General features: G+C 37.9%; 1 protein-coding gene and 1 long non-coding RNA gene across 21 annotated transcripts in view; one reads left to right on the forward strand and one right to left on the reverse strand.

Moving 5' to 3' along the window:
* Window positions 1-13,706, reverse strand: part of agbl4 (AGBL carboxypeptidase 4) — a 680,504-nt gene that overhangs the window by 53,922 nt on the left and 612,876 nt on the right. For 17 of the 20 annotated variants that reach the window (XR_015497064.1, XR_015497066.1, XR_015497062.1 and 14 more), the window contains 1 exon segment: window positions 8,068-8,220. Coding sequence is in view for 4 of the 20 variants with exons in the window: in XM_087263312.1 (XP_087119438.1) it covers window positions 8,068-8,220 (153 nt within the window). In the remaining 16 variants the exon portion in view is untranslated. 20 annotated transcript variants of the gene reach the window in all.
* The window catches only part of LOC147842612 (uncharacterized), a 79,841-nt gene that overhangs the window by 40,307 nt on the left and 25,828 nt on the right, over window positions 1-13,706 (forward strand). The gene's annotated exons all lie outside the window — the stretch shown is intronic.

The following is a 13,706-nucleotide window of genomic DNA, read 5'->3' on the forward strand; positions in this document are numbered from 1 at the left end:
ATTTTTGATTGTTGGTGGTTTTACCTGTTGGGAAGAGGTACCATTTGTACTGTTGATTATCAGATGGCACCATTAAACCTTTAGCAAAAAAAAAAAAAAAAAAAAAAGCTTTGTTTTGTGTATGTGTGCCTGTGAGTGTGTAAGAGTGACCTTTATGCACTCCTCCGGTTTCCTCCCACAGTTAAAAAACAAGCACCCTAAACAATTAATCCAAAATATTTTAGCCAATCTCTGAGTACACTTTCTCAGCATCCATACCTGACACTTAGCTACATTAAGCAGGAAGGTGAGTCATCGAGATCTGCCTGAGCACAAACTCCCCTCTCGCCTTGCAATGGGAGGGAGCCCAGGGCTCGAGGATCTTATAAGTTCAGGGCTCTCTCACGGGACAGTACACCAAACTAGCTTTATTATCAATTATCAGCTAAGTGTGAACTCTTGAAAATTTTCTATGTGAAACTGCTTTGACACAACGTACATTGTAAAAGTTCTATACAAATCAAGATGAATTAAATTGAATTTTGCTTTTGCGTTGAAATAAGAACATTTTACTTTTAGAGATTATTTTGCTTGTTTTAAGGAAAAACTCACTTAATTTTGACTTAATATTACTGAAAAAAAAAACTATTTTTGCTTGTCTATAAAATGCTTCTTGATTTAAGAATTGTTCGATTTTTTTTAACTAGAAACAAGACAAAAAACTCTAAGTAAGAAAAGCATTTTGTGCCGCGTACAGTATAAAAACCAAAAAATAGCACTAATCTGCCTGAAAACACTCTTCCGCAAACCTATTTGATCCTTTATCGTACACCATGTTCAGAGCCGCCACAAGGAGGAAGTTATTGATTGCATTCGGGAAACTAATTATGGATCACATTGAATTGGCCTGATAATTTATGCCACTTTGTCCATTACACGAGTACTTAAGTATGCTGGCAACTTTTCCCCCGCTCTCCACTTTTCCTGCAGTTGTGTGCTTGCTTACACTGCACTCTCTGCTGCTTTCCATGGCTCAGCTATAATGGCTGGTAAATGTTTGCTTTCGCCTAAGAAAGGTGACTGATCTGGTGTCAGTGTGACGTGTAGCTGGTGGCTAAGCGCAGTTGAGACATGACTCTCTCCAGAGGCGGCCCTCCCTCAATATGCCGGATGAACTTTGGGAAGGCTCTGTGCTGAATAGGCAGAGAAAGAGGGCAACATGCCAGCTGGAGACCTGCCCTCTGTGCCCTCTTGTCACCACACACACACACACACATATACACACAGTCACAAAAAACGAATGCATAGCAGCGCTTCACAGAACTCGACTTCAAAACACGCACAATGCATTAGATCCACAAAAACAGAGCTTACCTTTAAATTGTGCACACACCCACACACACGCAAAACACAAACAGCATTTATAGAGGATCATAAATAATGTGCTGACATTTTTTTTCTTCAGCGAGGCAGAGAATAGTCATCGGTTGTGAAAAGCGGCTCTTTGTGCGGGAGAAGTGTGCGAATTCTAGATGGGTGACTGGGCAGTAAAGGTTAGTCCTCTGCCCGTATTCTGCTGGCTGAGCTACTGAAATGTCACACTTTCTGCATGCTGAAGGTCACTGTTGCAGGCTGGAGGAACCGCATGCTGACAAAGAGAGCGACATTAGGGGCTGCGGGGAGGGGAGAGGGGGACCTCCACAATGGGACCATCACTGGAGGAAAACTCTGGGTAAGCAAAAAAAGAGCTGGGTTGAGGTCACGCACACACTGACCGGTCTCCAAGAAACAAGCACATCCATCTGTCCATCAACATGTTCATTTATCATCCATTTAGCAATTTTCTATCCATTTCAACATTTATCAATCCATTTATTCAACATCCACATATCAATGGGTGAATCTAGCTAGCTAGGCATATAACTACCCATATTTCTATCCATCCACACATAATTCAGTCCATACACCTGCACACTTACATGTCTACTGTCCACATACCAATGTATAGATCTAACTCAACTACCCATTTTTCTATCTAACAATTTAACCAATAATTAAAATCATTAAATAGTCATATATCTATTGAACATCTCACCATAATTCTATCGTTTCATCCATCAGCAATCCATCCATTAAACAATATTTATTTCCATGCTTCCATCCATCCATAACAAACTGCGGTCATACATTAAAAACACGTACTTGCCCATTTAAAACGGCGGTGGTATAAGCCTCGGCGGTAATAGCCACTTTGAACTCTTACCTACTGTACCGCTGCGTGAAACAAGCTAGCTACAATATGCCTATCCATCCATCCATCCATCCTAATTTCAGTCCATCTATTAATTATTCATCAATCTATCCATCCATACTAATATCAGTCCATCTATCCACCCATCCATCCATCCATCCATCCATTAAAATATCAGTTCATCTATCCATTTATCCACCCATCCACCCAAATTTCAGTCCATCCTCCATCCATCCATCCATCCATCCATCCATCCATCCATCCATCCATCCATCCACTCAAATATCAGTCCATCTATCCATCTATCCACCACCCACCTATCCATCCATCCATCCATCCATGCATCCACTCAAATATCAGTCCATCTATCCATCTATCCATCTATCCACCACCCACCTATCCATCCATCCATCCATCCATCCATCCAAATTTCAGTCCGTCCATCTAGCATTTATCCAAATTTCAGTCCGTCCATCCATCCATTCATCCAAATTTCAGTCCGTTTGTCCATCCATCCATCTCAATTTCAGTCTATTCATCCATCCATCCATACTAATTTTAGTGCATACATTCATCCATCCATCTATATTTTAATACATCCATCTATCCAAATTTCAGTTCATCCATCCATCCATTTACATATCAGTCCATCCAATCAGATTCCAGTCCATCCATCCACCCATCTACCCATCCATCCATCCATCCATCCATCCATCCATCATCTATCCATTCAAATTTCAGGGCATACCTCCTTCCATCCATCCATCTACATATCAGTCTATCCAATCAGATTCCAGTCCATCCATCCACCCACCTACCCATCCATCCATCCATTCATCTATCCATTCAAATTTCAGGGCATACCTCCTTCCATTCATCCAAATTTCAGGGCATACATCCATCCATTCATCTCAATTTCAATCCATCCATCCAAATTTTAGTCCTTCCATCCATTGCAATGTTTATTTCTATTATCTATTGCTTCCATGCACCAATAAATTTAGAAATGCATGCATTTACTGTTTCTGTCTAACTATTAATCAATCCATCTAACTACATTACTTCCATCAATGTCTGTCTATTCATCCAGTTTCAGTTTTTCATTCAAGCAAATAAAATGTATCTATTCATTCATTTACCATTACCCCCCCCAACCTTTACATACGTCCATCCATCCATCCATCCATCCATCCATCCATCCATCCATCCATCCATCCATCCATCCATCCATCCATCCATCCATCCATCCATCCATCCATCCATCCATCCATCCGTTCGTCCATCCATCCATCTGTCCATCCATCCATCCATCCATCCATCCATCCATCCATCCGTCCGTCCGTCCGTCCGTCCGTCCGTCCGTCTGTCCATCCATCCATCCATCCATCCATCCATCCATCCATCCATCCATCCATCCATCCACATACTGATGTACAAATCTAGTTATCTAACTAGTATATCTCTACTAATATTTCAATCCATGTATACAATTGTATAACTCTTATATATCTACCATCTACCCATATTTCTGTCTATCCACCCATAGATCCATCCATTCATTTTACATTTATTAATGAGTATACTATCTATAAATCTACTCTCTGTACATCAATTAAACCATATCATACATATATAGCTACCCATTCATCCGTCTACCCATAATTCAATCCATCTACACCTCTACCATTTGCCTATCTGTCCATTTATGCATCCATGGATTTCATTCTACAAATGTTTATGTATATTGTGTTTGTGCATTAACAGAAATTGACATAGATCTAAGTAATGATAGATTCCAATAGACTATATAGTTAGGTTTTAATGTTTACCTCTTGTAGTATATCCATGTTGTGTGCATGAAATAGTTGCTTAATTGTCAAAATGTGCCACCAGGAACGCATTAAATAAACATTGAGGTTTTGGTCAGCAATTTCAGCCCTGAAAAACATCCTTACGTTACCAAAGGTTTGTCTATTATTCCACGATCAATCTTTGCATTTTGCATCCATCTATTTTAACCACAACATCATCAACATAATGATGACACCAAAGATAGCAACCCCTCTCTGGAAAGCATAATGAAGCCCAGATGAACAGAAGGGCAAGAAAGAAAACGTGGAAAAGGGGTGCAATGAGCTGGAAGACAAATCTATCCAAACAGTCCCTCTGAATACAGACGACAAATAAACCAGAAGAAAATTTGTAAACAAACAAAGCAAATAAAGACCAACTTATCTTTTTGATTCATGCGATTCCATTTTGACACTGAAAACCATGTGGAAATTACCAATTAATATAGCTGTCAAATGAAAAAAATGAGAAGGGGCTGAGATATAGTAGATTCAGTCTGTGCCGATGAGCAGGCGCAATAATGTCTCTCCGGCTCTGTGTTATGAAGGTGCACGGATGGTTCATGCATCTTTTCAGACGTATATAAGCGTGTCCTCATCAGCATGCGGTTCCAGGCTCATCCAAAAGAGCTTCACCGTGGCAAATGGTTAAAGTGTCTTTGCTCCTCTCATATAGACACCTCATCAGCAATATTGAGTCTGCTTATTGTCTTGCTCTGCAGAATTGAAAAGGTTACTTGCCATCTCCTAGAAAAATAGCTCCTGTTGATGGGCTTCTCCTTGGAAACAAAAAATTTGCTAATTCATGGGGTGTATCGAATTTTTGGAGAAAATACCAATAACGCTTTTTTTCCATGTGGCGTTTGCTAATGAGTATAGAGTTCAGAGGGAAAAGGCTGACGGAGGTGAAATTCAGCCAATGATTTTCTTTCGCCGAAGAAAAAGGAACCTATCAGTGCAACAGTAAAGAGAAACTAATGTAATCCGGCAATGCCATGTGCAACATTCATGCTGCCATTTCTAATTTTCCTCCACATGCAGTCAGTCACACATAATGCAATTGTAACGTATGAACAATTTATGAGATGTTTCACAGCACATTCTTTAGAAATCTGTCAGAGCGGTGGCCTAGCTGTTCATACATATGCTCCAGCACAATCAAGCGACAGTTCAGCTAAAAATGAAAATTACAGGGCGATACGGCAGCTCAGTGGTTAGCACTGTCGCCTCACAGCAAGAAGGTCACTCGTTTGAGTCTGGGCTGGGCCTATTGCCATTTCTGGATAGGTTTTCTCAGGGTGCTCCAATTTCCCCCACAGTCCAAAGACATGCACTATATGTGATACGGTCATATATTGGTATATTTTGATATTGGTCATAGTGTACGTGTGTGTGTGTGTGTGTGTGTGTGTGTGTGTGTGTGTGTGTGTGTGTGTGTGTGTGTGTGTGTGTGTGTGTGTGTGTGTGTGTGTGTGTGTGTGTGTGAATGTGAGAGGGTGTTTTCCTATTCTGGATTGCAGCTGGAAGGGCATCCGCTGTGTAAAACATATGCTGAAATAGTTGGCAGTTTATTACGCTGTGGCGACCACTGATAAATAAAGGACTTAGCTGAAGGAAAATTAATGAATGTCGTCTTACACCTGCATGACTTTTTTGAAAGAATGTTGGAAACCTGTAACCATTGACATCCATAGTAGGGAAAACAAATACCTTGGAGGTCAATGGTTTCTTGTTTTCAACATTCTTCAGAACATCTTCTTTTGTATTTTTCAAAATAATATAGATTTTTCATCTTTTAAAACTAAATGACCTCATCTTCAACAATTTCAGAATACACATGTAAACGGTTTTGAGATCACAGTAAACAAAAAAAAAAAAGTTTGGTCACATGATAAAAATAGCTGTAACTCAATAACTATTAGAATAAATAACACGCTCAAACACAAAACAGTTTAAAAAAATATTCAAAACAACTTTGTGCACCAATGATTATTTGTATAAAAAATAAGAAAGAAACATTTTCCAAAATATCTTCTATGTTTTAAAAAAAAAAAACTTTCAAACTGAACTCAGGACACTTCACTTTTTTTTTTTTTTTTTTTACATAACCTCTTTTAACAAGTCATCTAAAGTTAAACGGTTGGATTTTTACCATATTTGAACAGATAAGCTCATCTCTAGGTCTGGTGGGAGCACTTTTAGCTTAGCTTAGACCAGGGGTCACCAATCTCATTCCTGGAGGTCCAGTGCCCTGCAGCGTTTAGCTCCAGCTTGCCTCAACACACCTGCCTGGGTGTTTCAAGTCTACCAAGTAAGACCTTGATTAGCTTGTTCAGGTGTGTTCGATTAGGGTTGGAGCTAAAATCTGCAGGACACCGGACCTCCAGGAACAAGTTTGGTGATTCCTGACTTAGACCATTGAATTAGATTAGATCGTTAGCATATCTCTAAAAAAAGTTTTGATAATGTCCTTTTTCAAAGGCCATGAAACCCCCCTGTCTCAGCCTGGTGTTTTCAGACCTCCAGTTTGAAAAAAGTCAGGAAAGTGGGTGATTCCAGCTTTGTTTAGATAGGAGGGAAGAGTAGCGAAAGAGGGAAAAGTTGGGATGAAAAGGTGAGTTTCAGTCTACAATGCACTACAGTTGATTTTCACAGCGACAACACAGACACAGACACAGGGGAGATAGACAGTGATTCGAAGAGCAGCATTTACAATGGATCTGAGAGCTGTGTGGAAGTGGAGAATTTTCAGTCCAAAATATTGTAGTGGTATTACAGTAAACTGAGTAACTAAATCATTGTCTTAAAAAAAAAAACTGTAAGAGTACTGCTGATGATACTAACTAACTTTGCCATCTGAATAAACATAAACAAAGAACATTGATCACACACTTACCAAACTCGTAGAGACAGGACAATCAACATGAACTGGAACTGCATCGTTTTTTTTTTTTAAAGAAGACAAGTAGCAAATCCAGATTTCACCATTTACAGGTTCGAAAGCTCTCAGGTAAAAAATGTTCCTGACATACATATTGTCACGTGTTAGCAGACCACTGTAATCCACACATGTGGGTCCACACACAAGCTGTGCTCTCATCGTAGGGAAATGAAAACAAAACCTTAGTTTATAAACGCAACACAGATGACCCATGTCTCCAAACAATTCTTCTATTACTTGTTTTGATTACAGTTGGCAACACAATACAATGTCTCTCTGAACACTGTAACAGGTAAAAAGAGTCTTCGAAGCTATATTATGCATATTAATGAAGTTGCATCTCATTCACAATAGAGTGCGCTGAGAGTCTTTCTCATGAATAATGAACAGATGTGCTGAAAACTCAATGATGTCACTTTGTACCGACTGGTACAGACAGCCAATCTCCATGCTGGAATTTACACAATGATCTCATCGCCGTGACGTTGCTTCAAAATTTCTTTTCAAACCAGAAGAATGAATTTGCTTAAAACAACGCAAAAACAACCAATTTTCACTTGTTAGCTAAATATATGTGTCCTGAAAGTGTTTTTAGCAACGTGGGAAATATACATGACAATCAACATCTCAAAAAATGTGTTTTGGTGTTTCGTGACCCTTTAAAGTGAAACCATACTGTCATTGCACCTTAATAATCAAATTTGCTGCTGTAGCAGGCTGTAGCAGGCGCAAGGATATTAAACAGTGCTGTTACATAGTTACCTTGCTACGCTGTGTAATTTCATTGAGCCTGCTGCAGCCAATGATCTATGCTAAGCTAAGCTCAAAGTGCTGAATGCTAACTGTTAAACTCTTGGTGACTCGTAAAATAAGCCTATTTAAAAAATGTAGTGTTCCTTTGAGCCAAGGTTTTTGCAATGTATATACTGAAAAAAACGAAAAGTTCCCAAAATAAAAGGTCAAAATATTACTAAAATAGACTAACAAATAAGCAGCATTACATCAGATTGAAGTGTATTTTTAATTAAGGCCAACGTTGTACTCACAAGAGAGAAGTCGGGGGCATTTTGGCACAAGAGTCGAGGAAAGACGGCCTGCCTCTGCCCTCTCTCCTCTTCTTCAAAGACGTTACCGTACATAAAGCCATTCATCATGGTGGAGTGGGCATGGACGTCGATGTAAAACTCCAAACTCACTTTCTGTAAATCAGACAAAGAGAAGATATTCTGTAATGTTCAGCAGACATGTAATCATATAAATCATTGCTGAAAAAGGTCATTTCCCATTGTATGATTTTAACTAGTACAGTGCCACCTATGGGCCAATATCCATAAATGTTTGTATGCTTCAGATTGATATGTTGCATGTGGTCACCTAATTTAAGGACATTTCAAGGAGTCACTTAAGGATTAAGGGCATTTATGTGTCTATGGACATTTTGTAAACAATCCCATTAATGCTGTCCAACTGCAAATGTTCGACTTTATTTGGTAATTATTGATCTGTGCAGGCTAGAGAATTGTACACTGATTTTCTAAAAGTTCAAACCTAAGACAAATTTGCAAAAAGCAGTGTTAGAGGCAACGTTGATCTGAATGAGCGGATCTAGCAATATAATTATATATCTAAAGATATAAAGACATAATTTTTTGAGTTTTCATTAAACATCATTAGATGTAAAATATGACAAACCAACATTTCTTTCAAATTTCATACAGACATCTAGACATCATATGTCAAATGTTCATACTAGGTCAGCCTCCAGAAATCTAATAAACCAATGCCCTAAAAGACAGAGGTGGCACCTTGAACAAAGAAACTAAATGCTAAAGTTCAGATCACATGTACTAATCCTAGCAGCCACAGGACGTCAACATGACGTCAGATTGATGTTGTACCCTAACATCGTGGGACTCTGCATTTTGTTTGGAAATGAAAATTGTGTCAATGTCCAACATCGGACAGACGTTGCATTTCGGTTACTTTCCAACGCAACTCAGAAACAACCAAATATCACTTTCTAATGATGTTACAGTATACATCTAATGATGATTTCATTTTATTATTGGACGTCAAAATAACATTGTCCTTAGACACTGGTAACATAAATCTAAACCAATATTAATGTCTTATGACGCTGTATGTCTGTTGGGATAGTTATGAAGTTAAGGCAATAAACTTTTTGTTAGAACTTTATCATGTGGCCAAACTTTTATTTATTTATTTTTTGTGCTGTGACCTCAAATGGAAATTTTATTTGTCTACGTTGTTCTGAGATTGTTAAAGATATCTTTAAAGATTTTGTTTAAATGGATATTTATTCCAAACAAGTGCTCTTTTAGAAAAAGAAAGAAAAAAAGAAGATATTTTGAAGAATGTTGAAAACAAGTAACCATTGACTTGGAAGTGTTTGTTTTCCCACTATGGATGTCAATATTTACAGGTTTCCAACATTCTTCAAAATATCTTCTTTAAAAAAAAAAAAAAAACTCAAATTGGTTTAGAACAGGTCAAGGGGGAGTAAATTATGGCATAATTTTCATTTTTGGGTGAACCCTTCAAGAGTTATAACCATTTTAGTAAAAGTAGCTCAACCAACATTTTGCAATCAATCAATCAATCAATCAATCAATCAATCAATCAATCAATCAATCAATCAATCAATCAATCAATCAATCAATCAATCAATCAATCAATCCATAAATTCAATAAATCATCAAACAAACAAACAAACAAACAAACAAACAAACAAACAAACAAACAAACAAACAAACAAACAAACAAACAAACAAACAAATCAATCAATATATAAATCAATCAATCAATCAAATCAATCAGTCAATCCATAAATTCAATCAATCAATCAATCAATCAATCAATCAATCAATCAATCAATCAATCAATCAATCAATCAATCAATCAATCAATCAATCAATAAATCAAACAATCAAACAATCAATCAATCAATCAAATCAATCAGTCAATCCATAAATTTAATCAATCAATCAATCAATCAATCAATCAATCAATCAATCAATCAATCAATCAATCAATCAATCAATCAATCAATCATTCAATCCATAAATTCAATCAATCAATCAAACAAACAAACGAACGAACGAACGAACGAACGAACGAACGAACGAACGAACAAACAAACAAACAAACAAACAAACAAACAAACAAACAAACAAACAAACAAACAAACAAACAAACAAACAAACAAACAAACAAACAAACAAACAAACAAACAAACAAACAAACAAACAAACAAACCAATCAATCAATCAATCAATCAATCAATCAATCAATCAATCAATCAATCAATCAATTAATCAATCAATCAATAAAAAAATAAACCATATTGGAATTTTCTCTACTGCTTTGATTCAGATCCAGATTCTGGCTGAAAATCTAGAACTAGTTCAGAACAAGAGTATTGTATAAGATGGTTTATGAATGCTACAAAATGACTGGTTTGTCATAATAAACTTTCATTCCTGACGAAGAATAAAAACAACAACAAAACATTTTGGTATGAAATGGTTGTGTAAATGTATAATTAGATGCAATACCATTTTTCAAAACCCCCTTTTGTGTTCCACTGAAGGAAGCAAGTCGCACAGGTGTGAAATGACATGAGAGCGAGTAAATGCTGACAGAAACTTCATTTCTGCGGTTAACACAGACAGTGAGAGATCGACTGTCCGCAGAAAAACAGAGCAAGCAAACATCTTAAATATTAAACTATCAAACTATGCTGTGGTTTCACATCAGTGATGCTCCGAGTGCAAAAAATAAGCGCAGCATTATTCATCAGGGTCCTGCGAAAGAGCAACAACACTCCTGGGTGTTTTATAGAACAGCTGTCACAACTGCCATAGTTTAGAGCGATTAATTCATGTTCCTGAGTCAGCAAGCTAAGCAGGCACGCCTCACTAGCTCAACCGCCAGCCGCATTTCAGCCATTTTAATGCAGAATAAATGATTAATATGGACCGGGAAACACATACAATAATATTTGTCAGCAAAAAAAAAAAAAAAAAAAAAAACCTCAAGGAGAAGAAATTCAATTCGTGAACAAATGGCAAAGTGACACCTCAAAGAAACATCTCAACACTGCAGACTAAAAGTGTGGCATATAAAGGAGACAGACAAAAAGACACAATTCTTCACATATGCCGCTACACGCCATTTTGGCTCTTTTCTCTCTTATAGTGAATAAAAATGTACTGCCACTTCAGATGAATATCTTATATGTATATTCTAAAACTGTTGAAGATATGGGGCGGTTTCATACACCTGGCGCATTAGGCACAATATGTGTTTAGCACGATTTGTTGCTATTTTTAGATCAGTGAAACAGTAATTTCCATGTTTTGTGCCAAGTTCGAGTAGTTATTGTCATGTGATTTGCGTTTGACAGGACAGACTGTACCTCGCATTCGTTTCATACAGATTACAAAACAAACAAAAACCTTTTGTTTTCAAGTATAGTTGGTTCAATTGAAAGCACAGATTTCAAGCTTTATGTGCACGTAATTTTTATGTCTGTGAGGCAAGTATTCGCTGAGATTCCAATGTGTTTGATGACCACAAAAACGTTCATAAAAGCACACATCTGGTCCGAGCTTTTCCCTTGAGAAACAACAGTCTAAAGCGATTGATGATTGGGTTCTGTACTAGTAGGCGGGGCTTCATTCGCTATATTGACCGTTACATTTTTCCCCATTCAAAACTATACGAGTGACAAGTCTTGTGCATTCTATTTGCTTATTTCACAAAGCTGCCATTTTAAAAAGGTATATCAGCACTGTAAACATTGCAATTACATGCTGTGGACTACAAACCTCCAGCTGTTGCCACAATTTCAAAGTGCAGATGTGGTGTAAGCATCACTTTAATACCATTCAGTTAAGTTTAATTTAAACAATTAAAAGCATATTAGGCATCAAACAAAATCCCAATCTCTTTTAGAGTATTATGCTGACTTCAGTTCATGGCACCAGGTAAACACCATGGGGTTCAGCTTCAGTATGTAACAGGGTGAGTGATAAAACAATGCAATCCTCTGTACCTTGTGTTGTGTGTAATAGTGTTGTCCTGGTTAATTTTAAAAACGTCCATTTCCCGCTAACATTTAAGCACCATTGAGTGCGTTCTTAAACACAGCTGATTTGCCATAGTATTCACCAGTACTCAACAGAAATGACTGTGATTGGCCATGGAGGTCATCAGTTTACCGCTCTTCAACAAGTGCAAAGATCAGTCGAGTCATCAGTGGACACGGCCAATCACAGTCATTTCTGTTGAGCACTGGTGAATACAATTGCAAGGAGTTAGTTAGTAAGAAATTTACATTTTTTTTTTATTTCAGTACCGATTGGTGCCAAAACTCAGTATCATGACAAGTATGATATAGTGAAAGAATCATTTTTTTAACTTGAGTTTGATAAATGGCATCTAAAACGTGTGTTAGGGAAAGAAAACTTTGTCCCTTAACTTAGCTGAAAAGAAGATCTGATATCCCTTTGTATTTTTTCTATCCATTCAGAACAGACTTTCGGGTCATTCGAGTGGTGAAATTAAAAGTCTGTGTCACTTTCTTTTCGCTGATAAGATATAAAGCCAGCGACGCAACGTTCCTGTGTGACTCCAAATGATACTTCTAGGTTTCTTCCCACTAAAGCCTTGATTTCACTTTAGAAATGGCGGCCGCATGAAATCAGTCTAGTCTTTGAGATACTGAACAAACTCAGTTCCTGGAGGGCCGCAGCTCTACACAGTTAAGTTCCAACCCTGCTCCAACACACTTACCTGTAGGTTTCAAACAAGCCTGAAGGACTCAATTAGTTTGATTTAATTACGGTTGGACCAAAACTGTGTAGGGCTGCAGCCCTCAAGAAATTGAGTTTGACATCCCTGCTGTACACCCTCTACATGCCATTTTGGCTCCGTGTTCTCTTACAGAAAAAAAAGGTCGATATCTCACATGTATTATCTGAGATTGTTAAAGATATCGAATTCAATTTAAGAGTTATAGCCTTTCTAGTAAAAGTGGCCTGTACCACTTTGAACATTTTGACATATCATGACAAATGTAAATGCAGAATAAATTATGAATTTTATTTTTAATTACAAAAGTCTTAAGAAGAAGAAATTCAATTTGTAAACAAAGAGTGAAGTAGCACCTCAGAGAAACTCAACACACTGAAATCTCAACACACAAGACCAAAAGGGTGACATATAAATACATAACAAAAAGACTCAATGCTTCAGATACGCCTCCACACGCCATTTTGGCTCTGTGTTCTCTCAGTTACAGTCTAACAGCACTGCAGTGCAGGAAACTGCCGCTCCATCATGGCTGCCACATCATTAAGCTCGTGCTTGGCAAGATGATGAGAGAGACACTTGTGTGTGGTTTTGTGTGGAGAGAGGATCACGCTGAGGTGTCTCCACGCGGAGGGCTGCCGTTTGATGCGCTCGTTGCCGTGTGGGTGAGAGAGGAAGAGAGAGAGTGAGTCACAGAGCGTCGTTGACAAGGCATCAAAAGGAGCATCCTGCTTCACGAAACTATATGGCAACAAAGTAATGGCCATTTTGTTTGAGGCTGCCTGTCTTCCTCCATTCATTGTGTACATTGTAAGCATCTGATGCAGGTATAATAGGGCCCAATCCTCTA

This window comes from Danio rerio, chromosome 8 (genome assembly GCF_052040795.2).
Source record: "Danio rerio strain M-AB ecotype USA chromosome 8, GRCz13ab, whole genome shotgun sequence".
Classification (NCBI taxonomy): domain Eukaryota; kingdom Metazoa; phylum Chordata; class Actinopteri; order Cypriniformes; family Danionidae; genus Danio; species Danio rerio.